The following is an 18,018-nucleotide window of genomic DNA, read 5'->3' as shown; positions in this document are numbered from 1 at the left end:
TAGCGTTGCCCACATTGCCCAGCCATTTATCTTTTAAAGAAGTGTTAACATATTTTTTCGTTGTTTGCCCTTTTGTCTTACGCAAAGGTTTCAGCTTGGTGCCGGACATCATTGGGTCAGGTTGCCAGTTCTCGCCCGGCACAGATGAGAGTGTGTTCTTTCAGGTGGGCGGCTTCGATCGTGGCTTGAGCCAATCATCGGTGTACACTGAGACGTAGTTACCACATCTGTAATCCGACTTCACACTTATCTGTCATAGAGTGAAATCTTTTTAGAAATCTTGATTTCTTAATCAAAGTACATAATGTATTGTTGAAACACCTCGCTGGACTGAAATGTAATCCGTTCCCTTGACTGCCCTAAAAGCTGCTATTACACTACAATGAAGGTTAAATAATGAGGGTCTTGTGTGTTGTGGAGCGTGTTGATTTGTGAAGTTATGAAATTGTGATTTTTCAGTGTTTTGAAATATATGTTCAAAGTCTACGTCCTCATGAGACCCCCCACCCCCCGCCGACACCACGGCATTACTATTCTTTAGAAACCCAACTGGTCGCCTCTGATCTAATTGTGACTTTGGAACAGTTTGATACAACCACCGCGACTCATCATTGATCATTTCCATATTGCCTCTCAGAGCTCTCTTCTGTGATTTGTTGGCTGTTGTGTTGGAAACAATTTTTAGTGTTGCTGTGTTTTGTCAGTGAATGTTTGCCATGTTTGTATTGCTTTGTTTTTTGGTTGTCATCATCCCAAATAAACAGAGTTCTTTATTTTGTAATGGTCAATGGCTTTAATGTATACCAAACTTTCAACACATGTATAAAATGTACAGTTTGTTCAAAATTAAATAATAATGTCAGTCTCTCTGTCTCTGAAAATAAATGACTCTTGAATACTGCTGTCTAATGCTGATCATTCTGTCTGACCGTTTACATGCCTGAAAAGTCATTAAGATTTGAATTAGAAGTGTTTAAAATGCAATGAAATGCACTGAAGAACATGTGTGTACTGTCAAACAGAAAAAACTGTCTTTGTTAGACAAAGTCTGCCCTCTTTTGGATAAAATGGGGATTTATCTCAGGAGATTCAACGCATATGGTCACTTAAATCAACCCATTTGAACAAAGTTTTACAATTGTGTTGAACTGCACCCATAATGATTTACACATTTTTGTAAAAGTATTTTAATCTCCAAAATAAATAAAAAACGTAATATTTCTTATTTGAAGTTAAACCCGGGCAAAAGCTAAAACAATAGCACAACGTTATGATACCACCATTACGCTAGTCTTTTAAACCCTTAATTATCATAACGACAGTAAATATTACACTTAACAAATAAGTTATTTTCTATTCGTTTTGTGATTTTGTCAGTGCAGTTAATCGATCCTACGTGCCTGGTCGGAGTTGCAGAAATATCGCGAGAAAAGCAGAATCTGTCCAGCTTCAAATACTGCTTTCGAAAAGCTCTCGCGGTATTACGGCTCCCGGTCTACGCAGCACCACGTGAGGTCGAAGACGCCTACATACTGCCATCTAGTGTAATTCATACCGCATTTTATTGTTAACATACAAAACGAATTTACGTACGTGAATTACAACCATTAAAAAATGTAAACATTAACACGATTCTTTACGAATTTGATTTAAAATACGTTTAATTGCATTTAATCCAAGAGTCATGTTAATAAAAACATTCACCACAATTTCAAGTTTTTTTAATTGATAATGTAAAGCTGTTACTGGATCCAAAAAAGGTAACAACAAACTTTGCATTTGGACAAACATTCATTTCTAGCTTAATTCATAAAATCTAACGCCCTAAAACCATAACACACAATTATACTTTCTCTTTGTTATTGTGCATTTATGTAAGTATGGTCATTGTTAGTTGGATTATCACTGGTCATATGAGGCACAAACCATACTGCATAATGAACAATAGTCTGCGCACTCTGCTTGCCACATCGGATGATTTATTTCCTTTAATGCGTTAAGACTTCTTACTTTTCCTGGTTATGTAGCTTTGGTAGTAAAAGTTACTAAAAAGAATGATGAGAGTGACGCAGTATGCAAACACAACTGCGTTCATAGAGTCAGGGAAGTCACATTCAGTGAAGAGGTTGTAGCCTGTGTGAACTGTCAGCAGGACAAACTGGACCTGTAATGATAGATTAAAAATGTTAAAAAAAATATATGCTATTTATGTCACGCACACCAAGGTCGTCTTCCATTGATTTTACACTAACTGTTACATGTGAAACCCTACAATGACTTTAAAGCAATATTTTTCTAGGTTAGGTTGTAAAATGTGCTCTTAGATGACCTGATCACCAGAATGCGCATGAATTTACCAGCTGAAGTGAGGTAAGGTAACGCTTCCACCACAGATATTTCTGCATGTGAGGACCCAGGGCTGCCAAGCCATAGTAAGAATACATCACAATGTGAACAAAAGTGTTCAGCAGGCCAATGAAAAATGCTGAAAAGGCAAAAACACACACAAAGTTATGAAATAAAGCAATTGGATATTCCCTAAGCCTGAAAAACATGAAACAAACTATCAAATGGTGCATAGTAAGTGTAGCATGAATAAAACTTGATCTTTGTGCAGTGGGCAAAGTCAACATTTTTAAAATGTGGGATGTCCATCAATGTGTGATTGTAATGTTTACATACGCGTGAAAGGCTTAAGTCATCTAAATCTAAAAAACAAAAAAGACTATTCAGCATATATGTATGTTTGACTTACATTGACCACCTGCCACATATTTAACTCCGGCCCACCAGTTGAAGATCATAGTTCCGTGATGATACACATGTAGAAATGTGAGCTGGCTGTTCTTTTTCCTTAAGATGAAAAAGACCTGAATGTTAAGAATAAGACAGTTTAAGAAAGACAGCTTCTTTTTTACAAGTTTGCCTTAAGTGTTCGTCTTAAAATGATGTATTTGAATTCAATTTTGAGAATACGTATTTAATGGGATTTACCGTATCAGCAAGCTCAATGACTTTCGAGAAGAAAAACCACCAGCACACACTGGCCATCTAAAAAACAGGGACGATTAATTTGTTTAGTATTAAAAAGGTTTATTTAGAGGATCGTAACTATGCTGTGAAAAATGTTGATATATTATATGAAAAAAACTACATAAACTGATTTTTTACTATTTCTATGAACACTAGGCAAGTAAACAATTTCATTTATTCATTTAGCAGACAGTTTTATCCAAAGTGACTTGCAAATGAAAGAGATTCGAACATTCTATCAAAGACCTAAACAATATTTGTAGTTTAAACTGAATTATCTGTGGGTGTAGATCAGATGCATTACCCTCATTCCCAATGGACTGGGGTTGTAGTCCACAGGTTGACAGAGATAACTGTAGTTTGCCAGCAATGAGGTGACCAAGAACTGCCCGAGACAAATGCAGTGTTTCAATGAGAACAAATGCCATCTGAATATTTCACAGATTAAGTCTATATTGTTATTTGTATTGTAACACAGGGCTACGAATAATATTAATAATCCTAAAATAATCATTTTACTTTTCTTACATTTAATGTATATTGCATCCAGCGTATAATGTATTACATTGAATGATTTATTAGATAATGAAAATGATGTACCTCGTGGAACATATACACGGATAAACCAACCATGGAAAAATTATACACAATAAGCACTGGCTTTAGGTTTACTGGCTCTCTGTGTTTCATAAGTTTGGGTCCCATCCAAATAACACCAAGATAGCACAGAAATATACAAATGATCGGCACAGGAGAGTAGACCAGAAGCCATGGGTCTGTGCGTTTATCTGAAAGAAATGACAGGAAATAGTTTTGTATTACATATCCTGTTAGCAACATTTAATGAATTAAACGAAATGACGGACAACACACCCCCATTCTCCAGAATCCAGCGATGCATCGATTCCACCCTCTGCCATGCCGAGTCCATTTAAAACGCTGCTTAAGAGGTACATGTCAAAATAAACGCATAGATATATACTTTGCAAATACGATACAGTGGCATATTTTGCAATTCTTTACACAAATGCTGTGTAAATTCATTGTATCGCAACATACTCAATGCTCAGCTTTGATCGTCTGAAAATGTCATATTTTCCCTATAACTTACCTTAGAAAAGCAGAAATGTATCGCTACTTTAGATCAATCGTGAGTTTTATCTCTGAATTTTGGTGGACTTTGAACGTGCACTAAAATGTTTTGTATCACTGAAAGGAAGGTTGTCATTGACGTTACCTGTCGTGTAACTTATTTGAACAGAACCTATAAAGGAAACTCCCAGGTCACAGTTAAAAGTCTCAACTTACGTAAATAAATAAAAAATGAACAGGTAACGTTGAAATAAATAGAACACGGAATTAATTTAACGAAAGACTTGTTTAAAGGATGGACGCGCCGCAGTGACTTCAAACTGATTTCGTAGTCACGCAAAGCTGGAGTAATGGAACCGGACTTTTACGGTTTTTGATGACGTAGAGCGAGAACAAAAGACCGCACATTCATGAGAAACCGCCAATGGCTAGTTCACCCACGCGCAAAGGCTGTTTTATTAAAAAAGCTTTAACAAAGGTTAAACTAAACACTAAATACACAACAGCAAAAGGTCGTTTTACTTCAAAGAACATGGATGCAATAAAAGCTTAAAAGGACAACAAAACTGAGTCAGCCATGTTTATTAGACATGTTTGCTCGTTTTTAAACAAATTTTAATTTATTGTCCATTTAAAACAACTCAATAATATTGAATTGACCGGTTAAAAACGTCTATAAATGAATACTTGTGGTTATTCTCCACACACAACATAAAAAAAAACACGACCACATATAAAACATTGAACACCATAAGAACTTAATAGAAAAACAAGCCTTTGTCATGTGTTTTTGCTCTTGGTTTTGGTTGCTTGCTTTGAGGTAGAAAAGAATTTACTGAGACTGAGTTGTTTGGGTCCTCCATTAGCTGCGACAACTTTAAGTTTTTTCTTTTTGTTAGACTGCTTCTCTGTTCCATCCCCGGGGCTGAGTTTTCTCTTTATATCCTTAAAAATAGTGATAAATGTCAAGAACAGTACTGCAACTTTAAAATAAATCAGTCATAAAACATGAAAATAGATCAAAATGTTGATTGAAATCCTATTCCAACAAAATATTCATATTACCCTAGTGTTTGCTTTGCTTGAGGAGTCATAGAGCTTCATTATCTGTGTAATCAAATATAATAAATCATTAGGTATATACAGGACATTCAATTTAAAACATTAACTGGGTGTGGGGGATTGTGGGAAAATAAACACCTTTTTCAGTCCTGTGGACACAGCTGCCCCCTGCAGGGCACATTTAGTAAGCCAGCATGTATTCTGCTCTTGTTCTTTCTCTGAGCAGTCAGATACACACACGGAATACACAACATATGTCTGATGGATGTGGGAGAGAATATGAACCACCTGATAAGGAACATAGATATCAGATATCAAGTTATGACCAGATATGCAAAACTTCTCTTATCTGAACCCCAAAATACTTACTTCTCCAACAAACTGAAAGGAGTCTGTGCCCAGTAATGTGTCTAGAAATCTTTGCATCATGGTGCATAATAAGTCTCCATGTTTATTCTCGGAGAGGTCAGACTCCAGGACCATGCTGGGTAGCTCCCACATCCCTGCCAAGAGTCCTGCAGATGAGAAACACACGGGTATAATTTCTAGGAGAAATGTATCACTTTCAAATTTTAAAAACAGTCAAAATAAGTTTGCAAGAGTCTTACCTTTGCTTGGCCTTTGAGTTAGCAGATATTCTGTCTCCTGTCCTCTCTGACGTTGTACTATACAGGTAAGAGTTTTCTCCACACGTGGAGCCTTTTTGACCGGCTTTCTAGGATAATTCTGCACCCCTTGTTTGGAGTCCCAGTCCTCTGACAGACACAAGTTGCAACTGCCAGCAGCTGCTGTCAAGTAAATACAGTGAATCTAATTTATGATGTTTGAAAAAAAATGTAATACTTGTGAGAATATTACAGAATAAACTTGGAGAACTTACAACAGTTTTCTATGTCAACAACTGAGGTATTTGGCTTTGAGGCCAATTTACTTTGAAGTCTTTTAGAGTCTTGCTCTTGCTTAATGCTCACCTACAAATATTAGGATATTTAATATTATGCAGTTTCTGTTTGGGAAGTAAGTGTATTGTTGAGAGCTGCTTGGTAGTACCTTTCTAAATGCATGGCAATGGGTCTGAATGGGACACTGGCTGCAAAGAGGGGATTTTGGGGTGCAAACTCTGGCCCCTAACTCCATCATCGCCTGATTGAAATCTCCAGGTCTCTCAGTGTCCACGATCGTATTTGCAATCTTCCTAAAACAGACCCAAAAAATGTAATTGTAAGTAAATGGTGGCAAACAGTTAATCGTATTTATCCGTGATGGATCTTTTATGTACCACAAAGCCTCCGTAACTGCAGGACCAGTGCTGTCTGCTCCTATGGCCCGAACACGGCACAGCACACGGATGACATTTCCATCAACTGCACCTGTGACCTGGAGAAAAACAAACAACCTTATTTTGACACATGAACGAAAACGACAAATATACAGGAATCAACGCGGTTATCGTTCTAAAAAAACGTGTGACTGCATATGCAACGGCGACCTGTCCAAGAGCTATAGAGCCAATTGCCCCTGCGGTGTAACGTCCCACCCCTGGAAGCAGTTTCAAAAGTCCCTCTGTGCACCTTGGCATCTGTCCGTTGAGGTCTGATACCACCTGTACTTGCCAAAAACATGAATTACTTTCAGACTGATCTGTGAGTTCAACAAAATTTTAGACGGTAAACTTAAGTTTAGTCATAAAGCCTACCTTCTTAGCTCCTTCGTGTAACCTGCGTCCCCGAGAGTAGTATCCAAGACCTGCCCACACTTGGTTTACCTCCTTTTGGAAGACACCAAAACTCAACTTTGACGAACTCAATAAATATGATTTCTTCTATTTTTAAGCCGTGTCAATGCAACCATCACCTCTAATGTAGCTGCAGCAAGTTTTTCCACAGTCGGCCATCTCTAAAAACAAAGACATAAAATATATTTGGCAGTCCAAACCACCTGCAAAATTAAGCTAAAATACTTTACGTACCTGCATCCACTTGTTATAGTAGTCTATCACAGTGGCAACTTGAGTCTGTTGTAACATGATTTCTGAGACCCACACTAAACATTTTGTATGAGGAAAACAAGTTCTATGAGAAGAATTCATGTTATAAAATACTACATTAAACCCGTTTCTTACCAGCATATGTCCTGATATTAACATCTGGTTCTGTCATGGCCTGTATATGATAATATCAAAAGTAAACAAAGAATGAGATGTAAGTTACACAATGTTTGATGTTTAACAACGATTGAAAGAATATTCTTGATTTAAATCAGCATGTCTTTACCACTGTCCTCCACGGAAGCTCTCTTTTGTTTTGGTCATACCATTGCAGTAGGTGAGATCGGTATGCAGAAATTTCAGGTAGATCATTGAAAAAGTGATACGAGGAGTGTTCTGATGTTTCCTCTGGAAAAACGTGAAGTAAATTTACCAGAAACTACAGGCTATGCAGAAAGCGAGTTGTCATGAATTGGACAAGCACTCACCTTCTTTAATGGTAGCCTTTGTTTTCTTTTTATTGCTGGATTTCTTGACTTCGGTATTCTCTAAAACCACACTTTTCCCCCTCTGCATCGCAGATCTCAATCTACTCATGGCAACAGATCTGTTCTTTGTAAACGACGGGAGGGTTACTATATGATCACTGCATAACTACACTCATTTAAAAGCCTTAAACTTAAACACAAGTTATGTATGTGACACAAATGTCAATGTGGGTTAAAAACGCGATGTGTATATTGACGGAGTCTTGAAGTGATAGGCTGCACACATGTCACTTCTCCCGCGTTTGTTTCACTTCCTGGGGGCGGGACCAAAGACAGCCAATAACGGATAACGTACCGCAAATTACGTAGTCTCAAATTAAAAGAGACATGTTCAAATCTTATATTAGGATAAATAATAGATTGTATGTATTTATATATGTGTGCGTGTGTTCGTGTGTGTTTATATATACATTTTATAACTACTAAGTATTTTTTTATGTTTTATATCATGGTCCTGCTTTATTCTTCACCCCACCACAGTATTATTTGCAATCATAAATGTATGAGAACTGTTTTTGTAAATTCTCACTTTTTATTTGTACAAAAAACAACAATTAACACAGCTGCTAAAAAATGGTTATCCTTCTGTATTGTTTCCTTCGACCGTGTTCAAGGTTCTGAATTCTGCTCCTCGAGAACTAAAGACAATAAAATGAAAACATCACCAATAGTAGCTAATTTTCAATGGCCATAAATATAAGGCTATGATGGGATTTTTTTATTTAAATAAAAATATGGAAGAACTTAATTAAAACCTCAGCTTTGTTTTATAAACTCACCACATGACACATTTGTGTTTGAAAGTAAAATGTTAGCCTGTGTCTCATCCATATTCAGATGTAGACACTCTGCATTGTTCTGTAAACAAAATTTAAAAACACCTCTTTAAAGCAATAGATAAAGACCAAAACGTAATCAAAAAGTTATCTTTAACGTGTTATAAAAGAAGATTGAACATGAAATGACCTCACCATAAAAGACTGAAACAGTGTGGTGCCCATGGCTCTGCGTACATGCTCCTCCACCACTGGATACATGCGTACAAAATGCTAAACAGACAATGAATTTTAAAATCAGTAGAGTTGATATAGTTTATTTAATAATGAATGGGTGTTAAGTGGGTGGTTGTTTGTACCTCTAAAGCCAGGCTTGCTTTTCTCTGGGCATCTGGATGTTCTTGATTACCCATAGCATACAGTAAGTGATGGATAACTCCGAGAGACAGAAGATCTCTAGAAATCTCCTCACTGTTCTGTGTCAGAATCCTATAATGTCATAAATAGAGAAATCAACACCTCTTTTACAAACTTGAATGTTTTCTTAAATGTATTGTTTGACGTTATTGATTTTACCTGATGGTTCTGGCAGCAGCCGCTTGCTGGAGGAACACAGGGTGTGACATTTTTTCCATCCCTGGATCTAACAAAACAATCGTAGTGTTCTCACTGAATTTCAAATATTTTACATTAGACATTATTCTGGTATATAACAACTCCATACGACAGTTTATGTCTCATGTAAACGTATAATTGATAAAGCAAATTTAAGCAACAATCTGTGATTGTGTTATCTCATTCGAATAGAATTTCATTGCCCATTAAGTAAAATAAAATGTGTTTTTAACATAAATCTCTTGCAAAAAAAGGTTTATTCAGGTGTGCATTTATTCAGTATACATTCAAACTAAAAATAATTAAGGATTCTTGCATTTTACAACTTCCAGACAAGCATTAACTAGTTGTATACTCAATGTAAACTAACAATTCACCCAAATATGAAAATTCGATCATCTTTTACTCACTCTCTTGTCATTTTAAAGGAGAGGGTGAGTAAATGATGACAGACTTGCTGACTAATCTCCCAAGCAGTCCCAACTTGTACATACATAAACCACATAGTTAAAACATACCTGAATTTGGCATATCTTTAATAAAATTAACTTAGAATTAATATGTTTTTTCAATCACCGTATACATAAGTTGAAAAAAAAACAGATACCCTTCTGAATCTCGTGTTTGGAGATTCCCTGTTTGCTGGGTTTAAGAAGAGCCACCAGACCCCTGAGCAAAGTAGATTTCATATCATATCTCATAAGCTCTTTTATCAGTTCTGTGGCTGTGGACAAAATGTAAACCTTAAAAAACACAATGTGTAAAAACACTTCAAACAGCAATGATCAACAATGAGAACAAATATGTTTTATTGTTTTCATCACTTTGGAGGACTATTTGGTTTGCTTAATGCAAAGTGTAATGTAAATGTAAACGTATACAGCATTATTCCCAAGTCCTGGTCTGTGGTCAAATAAAGCTGAATTTAACCAGAAAACACTGTTCATGTACCTTCATACTGCACTTCTAAATGTGGAGACCTCAGCAGAAACAGTAAAGGTTCCACTATGTCATGGAGAGCTGTTTTTACAACGGGCTGAAATAAATATATTTTTAACCCTTAAGAATAATTTGACATACCGCGAAATGTATTATTTGTAGCATTATTTATAAAATTCCTCTGGTACAGATCGCCACTGGACAGCACTGTTGTACCTGGACAACGCGTAGAGTCTGCAAGACAAGTTTCTGTGCTCTTGGGGAGGTGCAGGTCATCAGGGCGATCAGGCCCTTGTATACCTGGTTCTGATAGTTCCCATGGGCCAAGGACTCGAGCAGGGTGGCAGCTGTCTCCTGCGTCCCCTCTTCCTGAGACTTGGCCAAACATTCAGCCACGGCCTTCACACCTGCCAATTTAAAGAACAGATGTAAATACTGAACCAAGTTGTTCGGCAAGTGTATATGGTTGTCAGAACTCCCCATAAACAGATTTAGATTGGATCATATGTACACGTTTGGGTTTTGCAAACTTCCATTTTGTGGTATTTTACTACTGAACATAATGAACTGAAGTGTGTTGTTGTGTAAGTACCGTAGCTTTCACAGATAAGCTCTTTATATTTTGGACCCGCATCGGCGATGATCTGGAGCAAGCGAAGAGCCTCAGTTTTATCCTCATCTTTGAGGTTCTCCTGGCCTAGAATCTCAAGAAGAGTCAAAACTCCACCCATCTCCAGAAACTCCATCAGGTACTGATGGCTGGTGTTAGAAATACAATGTTTGAAACTGAGTCTTTCAGTCAGTGATATAACTGCAATTACAAAGCAATATTATTTACGTGCTGCTGGCAGAGAGGAAGACGCCCAGTGCTCTGAGCTGAAGGTTTAGACATGTGCCAAACATGTATCTGGAAGAGCAACATGTAAGGACTGAAACACAAAGGTATACCTTTAAACAGCTGCATTTATGTCATTTAAACAGATGGTCTTCATTTAAAAAAGATGATAGGCTAGGATACGTTAGTCTCATCCAGGCAGTGAGTCGAGCAAGGAACAAGCTGGCAACTTGAGCAAACTCGAGCTCCAGTTCATAAAAGTTTTTTCCGATGTTCTCAGTCAAAAAGTCACTCAGCATCCGCGCGCGCACTGCTTTATTGCCCTGATCCCACTCGCGAAGAAAACACATCACCTGACTGACAGCTGCTTTCTCCTTACTGCTAAACATCACTGAAACAGACACTTCAGAGAACAATACAGAGAAATTCATGCTAACTCACAAAGCAAGGTACAGTTTAATAATAGTCTTTTAGATTTGTTTACCATGTGCGCGCGACTTGCACTTTCCGTTTCCGTCTTTGTTTACGGTTGCCAAGGTGACCAAGGCTGAAAGTGTCCACTTGCGAAAAACTCGTCTGAAAATTAACCATGATTTTACAAATGTGACAGCAATATCGTGTCTATTTATTAATTCATTTGTTTATAGTGTTTGTTTTGTTTATTTGGTAGTTAGTTTAATTTTCTTGAGGGAGCGAATACGCTGCGTGTTATGAACTCGTATTATGAAGTGTGATTTATCAATTCATAATGGAGAGAAAAGTTTCAACTTTAATATGTTAAGTTGGTGAATAAAGAAACGGACAATTGTAATCTTGGTTTCGTTTTATTTGCGCTGAAGCAAAAACAACATTTTTATATTGAGAAATTCATTCATAACCATCTACTGTAATAGATCTGAACCTGGAAATCTGTCTTAAGTGACAAACACTTGTGCTGCTTGAGATTTATAGACAATTTGAAAAAGTGACTGCAAGGATATAAACTGTTATCAATACTGATGGTTTGGTCAACACATTTTGGGTTACAACACAGGTTTCCATTCATTCTTCGAGGTGCAAACTCGAGGTGTTTTCAACATGTATTTGCATTTTCTTCTCAGAGAAGACATTAATAAAGTTCTTTGCACCTGACTTGTAACATTTAATTGAATAACGTTTTAATGTCTGACATGAGAACCAACTGTGATGACAAGGCTGGAATGAAAGGCTTCATGTCCCGTGCTGTCCGGCAGAAAGTAAACACTGCAGTTTCTTCTTTCCTATTTTTTGGAATCTTGGACCTTTTCAATTTCCTTTTTTAAAGAAGAAAAACAAACAACTTTCAGATATGTTATACATTGTATTTAATTTAAGGATAAAAAATAAAGCCTTACCTCAATAAGAACACTTTTGAGTTTCTCGTAGGCCCCTTCCAAGTCATCATTAATGATAACAATGTCGAAAACCCCAGTTTCTTTACCTACAGAGGAGTAAATAACAGTGTTTGTTAACCAGAACCAGGGGCCACTAGAGGGCCTCAACAAACTTCAAAGAAAGCCTCAAGATAACTAAACATATTTAAAGTGAATCAATAAACTATCAATAAAATAAAACTTAGAATCGAGATATTTGCTTATTTGTATAATGAATGCATGTTTGCTCAAGGCAAGATGTATAATATTTTATTGTCTCGAAGTTGAAATATTGTTATTGAGCATTTAAAAAATGTTATGGGATGCCTTCAATCAAATAGATTGACAAGCACTGTTTTAAACACTTGACTTACTCAGTTCCATATCAATTCTCGCTGCCTCCAGACGCTTTTGTAGACTTTCCTCTGTCTCGGTTTGTCTTTCCCGCAGACGCTTTTCCTGCACATAAAAATAATTGTAAACCAGGAACATTTAACCTTTACAAATTAAGTTGTAATTGTCATGACTCTATCTACTTACCAAGATCTCCATTGAAGGTGGCTGAATGGAGATATAGATTGGATTTAGATCCGTCTTTTTGATGTTATTCACACCTTGTATGTCAACATCCAGAATGCAGATGAGGTTTTGAGCCCGAACGTCCTCTATAGATGATTTACTGCAGAACGAGGTCATAACAAGTTTGATAGGCAATGATGTTTTTTTTACTTTATCTTCCAAATGTTGAGTGATACTCTCATCGCTTATTGTAACGTCATTGTAAAGAGCAGAAATAAAACTGACCTGGTTCCATACATGTTTCCAGAAAACTCAGCATTCTCAATGAAGTCGCTATTGTCAATTCCCCCTTGCATCTTCTCTCTGGTTACAAAGTGATAATCTGAGTTGAGGAGAAAACAAATGAAAGTTAATAGTAAAAACCAAGCAACCCGTGACTGCTATAAAATGACACAACGTTTAAGCTTAAAGTGCTTTAATAACTTATTTAATCATTTTATTCAGCAGTTGTATGAAATGTTTATTTTACAATTTCTATTTCTATGAAGCAATTTTAAATTGAACTTTCTAACTAGTGGATAAAGATCTGGCATTAAAAACTAATATTTACATATGTAATCTCACAAAAACAAAGTTTTCCCCTAAATTTGTTCATTTTTATTTTAAATGTAACTTTAATGACTGCATATTGCCAGGTTCATACCATTATGACTTTTTAACACATCGGAGGGGTTCTAAAGCAGGATGCTATTCCTGCACACAAGACAGTTCACAACCTAAACTATACAGGAGGGCACATCATCCATGAAAAAGTAGATTGTAGACATCCATTAGCATAACAACTGTCAGCCGTACAGTTCTATTCATACAAGAAAGGGGAAAAGAAAGAAAAACATGACAGAAATTATAAAGCACTGAAATGAAACAGTTGGCCGTCGAATTAATTACAGTAAATATTGAATATTAAAGTCCACTCCGACCGTAACATCTTTCCCTTGCGTTTTTGTGTCTTTTTAAATTATTTCAAATTATTTCAAATTATTCGTGGAAAAAATAAACTACAAGCAGAATTCTAAGAGTTTGCTGTGTACACAATTTTTTACTTAGAAATGAGCACATTTCTCTATTTGATCTACCGTAACATGTTTTATTTTGGTACATGTTTTTGTACCAATTTGGACTTCATGGTAAATATTCCAGAACTAATTCTAATGTCACTTTAAAGCTCTGAATGGCAGCTTTATGATGTTGTGATGCTAATGATTTGTCTCGGGTTATTTGTGCTGTGCATGGAGGGAGCGATGTCCCAGTGGATATATCGTTCAGATGACACAGAATATCACTAGGGAACACAGGGGGCTATTTTCATAGGCTTTTTACTCCAAAGTGCACACCAGCATTCATGTCACAGAGAAAACAATAATTTCTGTGCAGTAATTATGGCCTGAGATGTAATTCATTTACCAAGCTTCGGTCCTCAGGAAGATGAAAGTAACCCCCATTACTCTCTCATCACATTTAATATGCGAATAATCAGAAATAACCAATTACGACCAATAAGGGAAACCAAATTTACACCTTCAGATGTGTCAGAGGATAGGATGTCTGCTACAGGAAGTAATGTAGCCCCCAGAAGCATTGGGAGACAATTCAGCCCTACGGAGGAAACAACAAAGGGACATTGGGGAAAAAAGAGAAATTGACCCCGTGAAATGTGGCGAAATATTTGGAAATGAATCTACACAGTTCACTTGGGAGTAAGAAGCTCATAGGTTTAAATGTGGTTTAAATGTGTACATCATATCTGACGTCATCTGGTTCAGTGCTAATTCAATCTATCTCTGTTGTTATAAATGTCATTCTGGAGATCCTGTCCTACCTTTTCCATTTTCTTCACCTGGTCGAGGATTTCTGGTGGTGTCTGCAGAAAACAAGTAAAGCTCTCAAACTTCAAGTTCTTGAGATGTGGTCTATCATGCAACTACCTATCAATGTTTTTGTAAGGTTAATACGTACGCGAGACGCTGAATCCAAAAACGCCTTCATATTCCTTCATCAGTCTCTTTAACAGGGTGCTTTTTCCGGCTCCTGACGGGCCGCTCAGAACTACAGGCCGGGGTCCTGACATCTCTGTGAGAGAATTTAAATAGATGCATTTGTTGGTTAAAGTATACGCGAGGCATCATATTCGACATAAAACGGCACCTCACAAATACTTTTATTATTTATTTCGCTGAACTTAATGTAACAGAGTTAATACAGAGCCTTGATTGGTCAGATATAAGAGAGCAAGAGAAAGAGTGCCATATGCTCCTAAAGGTCACATGAGCAGACGCTGAGCCTATTGCATGTCTGCATCTCTCAAAGAGAAGCTCAGGAGCTAATCCACTGATCCGGGCATTAGCCATTCTGTTTTAAGGTCTGTGGATTGTGTCTTATTATAGAGATTGATTGAAGTAAAACATTTTTCGACAATATTTCTGAGGCATGGGGAAACAAATAATTTATTTATTTATTGTCTATTGCAAACATCATGTATGAATGTCTTAAAAGTCCTCAAGAAAAATATTTGGATGATGTTCTAATCAAGGCCAACATTAATAATGCAACATCCTTTTATAGTAACATGCCAAAGGACGGGTTCACCAAATCCTAGAAGTGCATATAGGTGAAGTTAGGCCAATGAAGAGGATTATTCAGCATAAACCAAAAGACACTGAGAGGTGATGTTTGTCTCCATGTTTTATGCAATGAAACACACTGTACTGTAAATATACAGTATCATAAATCATACAGCAAATTGCACACATGCTATGTCTGCCTTGTGCTTATTCTAATAAATATTTACATTTCAAATCATTTTCAGTTTTGTCTAAAAAAATAATATTTACAGTGTGCATATATTTTTATAGACATCAGTAACATTTACATTAACAACAAGTTATAACAGATTCAATGTATACTAAAAAAGGTGCAGTAAATGATCACGATTAAAAAAGCTTATAGAACGAACATTAGATTTAAAACAAACATGCTGTGTAACTAATTATGTAACATTATGCTTTGGACATACATAAAGCAAACTGTTTAATCTGTATCATGCATTTCACCTCAGAATGAAAATGTTGATTCTGTATGTCTGAAAAAACGAATTGAGAAAGTTACATTTTAAAAAATGATCTTACCTTATTCGTGATGTGTAGGTCAGACGGTGAACTGTGTGTGAGTGTTTGTGTGTTTCTAACTCACTTACTTACTGTTCAGATTAGTGCCAGGACCAATTACCACCGCCTACATTCACTATCAGCCAATCGAATTCCAGGTCGATTTTTAAGTAATAGGCTTTAAAAGACTCTCCCTGGGCAACAATAGTGCAAGGTTTAATAGTCAAGACTTTTGACATAGTTTAGACTTACAATTTATTTATAAAAATAAGTGTAAATGCTTTCCTGTAGCTCAGTGGTAAGAGCATTGGGTCAACAATGCAAGGTTGTGGGTTCGATCCCAGGGGATTGCACATACCTAAGTATAAATGTATAGGATAGTGCAATATAAGTCACTTTGGATAAAAGCATCTGCCAAATGCATAAATGTAAATGAAATAACCCACCTCGAGAAAAAAAAAACACTGGAGTATAGGCTGATTCTGCAAGTTCAAAAAAGATTTCACTTCAATGCAAGGCAACACATTTGATTACTTTAAAGGAAATATGTTGCACTTATACTATGAAAAAACTATGATATATTAAGGGGGGATTACTGTGAAAATGACAGATTGATAGTGGCCAATTTAAATTTAGCACTGAAGAATCAAAACATTTCTACAAGATGCATGACATCCCTTCCAAAACAATAACTGTGAGTATAATATAAATGATATGCTGAGGCTAAAAGTGTAAATATTCAAAAACATTTTTGGCCACTTTTGTACATTTTGAGGAGAAATTTGATTGTGAAGACAATGAATCACATAACTTTTCTTGCATTAGAAGCAGGATTAAGTGACCCACTATCACCCTGACCTGCACAGGACTGGCCTAATCCCGCACCAACCTAAATCCACAAATACAGTGTCTGTACTGTACCGTTAAAGAGATATGTCAGGACATCAACCTCAGACATCCACATTATGAGATCCATCATTAAAGCTGAACTAAAACAGGCAGATGATTTCAAGCAACAAAAGCAAAGCGATAAACTACATTGCACGAACAACTTTTCTTTGTCAGACAACAATTTTAGTTTATTTTTTGTCAAAGAGAAACAGATGAATCTGTACAAAATACATCATCATAAAACAAAGCTGGTTTTATGTTATAGTCTATTTATTTCAGATAGCTATCAAAAGTGCTTCACTATTTTTCAGTTTCTTGTAACTGGACTAGAGACTTAACAGTAACAAAACTATTGCTAAAATACCATGAAAGGAAACATAACTCCTCTTAATTCCTACAGTCACAAATGCATTACGCAATGTCAATTGGTCCTCAGTTAAACAGAGGGCAGCACTCACTATTCATTGTAGCTCCGCTGTACATAAAATAAGTAATATCAGAGTTAAATATCAATGAAATTCATTCCAGGAATGAAGACAGATCTAGCAAAAAAATCTAGAAAATATACAGAGGACAATCTGTTTATCTGTTTATGTATCATACTCCAAGTGTGTAAACATTTAGCCAAAATTATGAATTTGTCAATCTTTCACTTTCTATATATTTTGTCATTAATTGTTTTTTTTAAATGCTTCGGCAATATTGTAACTATGCACAAAATGCCAATAAAGTACCTTTAAAATGAATTAAAGAGTGAATTCCATTTACTAAGCCTAATGGGATCATTAAACAAACAAACGTATGAGATACACAAATACTCTATATAAACATTATATCACCTCAAAGGTCAAATAAGTTAATTTATCCATATTCAAAAGACTCATCTCGTTTAGAGATCTGCTTTATGGAAAAATAAAACTATACAGTCACAGAAATATGGAAAATCAATGTACAAGATTCATTGCGTTTTGCACATTCTTCACCAAGCACAGTTTATGAATGATTCAAATCTCTCTTCAGCATTTCTGCTGGATTCAATTAAGAAAAAAACTTCAGTGTTTTCTGAAAACATTCACAAAATTATCGGACAGATTGCGTTATATCTGAGAATAACTTAAAACAATATTTTATTAATGATCAAAGGTTTTATACATAGAATCACCACC

The 18,018-nt window shown here is 36.2% G+C and overlaps 5 protein-coding genes across 12 annotated transcripts in view; 1 reads left to right on the top strand and 4 right to left on the bottom strand.

Moving 5' to 3' along the window:
• LOC130406966 (zinc finger protein GLIS1) overlaps positions 1-818 on the top strand; it is a 70,204-nt gene extending 69,386 nt beyond the window's left edge. For all 3 annotated transcript variants that reach the window (XM_056729562.1, XM_056729561.1, XM_056729560.1), the window contains exon 11: positions 88-818. In XM_056729562.1, the coding sequence (XP_056585540.1) occupies positions 88-218 (131 nt within the window). In that variant the 3' untranslated portion in view covers positions 219-818. The remainder of the gene's footprint in view (positions 1-87) is intronic.
• Positions 819-1,705: 887 nt separating this feature from the next.
• elovl8b (ELOVL fatty acid elongase 8b) lies at positions 1,706-4,487 on the bottom strand. 3 transcript variants are annotated; one of them, XM_056772996.1, is made up of 8 exons: positions 4,145-4,487; positions 3,907-3,975; positions 3,634-3,821; positions 3,338-3,418; positions 2,995-3,051; positions 2,756-2,870; positions 2,358-2,485; positions 1,706-2,164 (listed from the first exon to the last, which is right to left on the bottom strand). In XM_056772996.1, the coding sequence occupies exons 2-8, from the start codon at positions 3,962-3,964 to the stop codon at positions 1,997-1,999; spliced, it is 795 nt and encodes a 264-aa protein (XP_056628974.1). In that variant the 5' UTR covers positions 3,965-3,975; positions 4,145-4,487; the 3' UTR covers positions 1,706-1,996. The 3 variants fall into 3 exon arrangements, with proteins under 3 accessions (XP_056628974.1, XP_056628973.1, XP_056628975.1); XM_056772995.1 differs by having other exon boundaries at positions 3,907-3,972; XM_056772997.1 differs by having other exon boundaries at positions 3,907-3,972; positions 4,271-4,487.
• A 161-nt stretch (positions 4,488-4,648) lies between these two features.
• mutyh (mutY DNA glycosylase) lies at positions 4,649-7,955 on the bottom strand. 3 transcript variants are annotated; one of them, XM_056773524.1, is made up of 15 exons: positions 7,663-7,955; positions 7,461-7,582; positions 7,310-7,349; positions 7,157-7,230; positions 7,042-7,083; positions 6,884-6,955; positions 6,677-6,790; positions 6,467-6,564; positions 6,238-6,382; positions 6,068-6,158; positions 5,796-5,975; positions 5,557-5,702; positions 5,326-5,475; positions 5,191-5,232; positions 4,649-5,070 (listed from the first exon to the last, which is right to left on the bottom strand). In XM_056773524.1, exons 1-15 carry the CDS (start codon positions 7,769-7,771, stop codon positions 4,906-4,908), a joined length of 1,590 nt encoding a protein of 529 aa, XP_056629502.1. In that variant the 5' UTR covers positions 7,772-7,955; the 3' UTR covers positions 4,649-4,905. The 3 variants fall into 3 exon arrangements, with proteins under 3 accessions (XP_056629502.1, XP_056629504.1, XP_056629505.1); XM_056773526.1 differs by having other exon boundaries at positions 5,796-5,972; XM_056773527.1 differs by having other exon boundaries at positions 7,461-7,570.
• A 284-nt stretch (positions 7,956-8,239) lies between these two features.
• armh1 (armadillo like helical domain containing 1) lies at positions 8,240-11,428 on the bottom strand. Of its 2 annotated transcripts, XM_056729625.1 has the most exons (12): positions 11,372-11,428; positions 11,071-11,290; positions 10,891-10,959; positions 10,645-10,811; positions 10,269-10,459; positions 10,065-10,149; positions 9,721-9,837; positions 9,075-9,141; positions 8,858-8,987; positions 8,694-8,771; positions 8,502-8,580; positions 8,240-8,360 (listed from the first exon to the last, which is right to left on the bottom strand). In XM_056729625.1, exons 2-12 carry the CDS (start codon positions 11,274-11,276, stop codon positions 8,332-8,334), a joined length of 1,218 nt encoding a protein of 405 aa, XP_056585603.1. In that variant the 5' UTR covers positions 11,277-11,290; positions 11,372-11,428; the 3' UTR covers positions 8,240-8,331. The 2 variants fall into 2 exon arrangements, with proteins under 2 accessions (XP_056585603.1, XP_056585602.1); XM_056729624.1 differs by lacking the exon at positions 11,372-11,428 and having other exon boundaries at positions 11,071-11,342.
• Positions 11,429-12,054: 626 nt separating this feature from the next.
• guk1b (guanylate kinase 1b) lies at positions 12,055-16,011 on the bottom strand. Its single transcript, XM_056729742.1, has 8 exons — positions 15,983-16,011; positions 14,814-14,927; positions 14,677-14,718; positions 13,083-13,179; positions 12,819-12,957; positions 12,653-12,737; positions 12,261-12,346; positions 12,055-12,179 (listed from the first exon to the last, which is right to left on the bottom strand). The coding sequence occupies exons 2-8, from the start codon at positions 14,923-14,925 to the stop codon at positions 12,147-12,149; spliced, it is 594 nt and encodes a 197-aa protein (XP_056585720.1). The 5' UTR covers positions 14,926-14,927; positions 15,983-16,011; the 3' UTR covers positions 12,055-12,146.
• Positions 16,012-18,018: the final 2,007 nt, after the last annotated feature.

Source organism: Triplophysa dalaica, chromosome 18 (genome assembly GCF_015846415.1).
Source record: "Triplophysa dalaica isolate WHDGS20190420 chromosome 18, ASM1584641v1, whole genome shotgun sequence".
NCBI classification, from domain to species: Eukaryota; Metazoa; Chordata; class Actinopteri; order Cypriniformes; family Nemacheilidae; genus Triplophysa; species Triplophysa dalaica.
The sequence above is the reverse complement of the archived record's forward strand: the minus strand, read 5'-3'. Positions and strand labels throughout refer to the sequence as shown.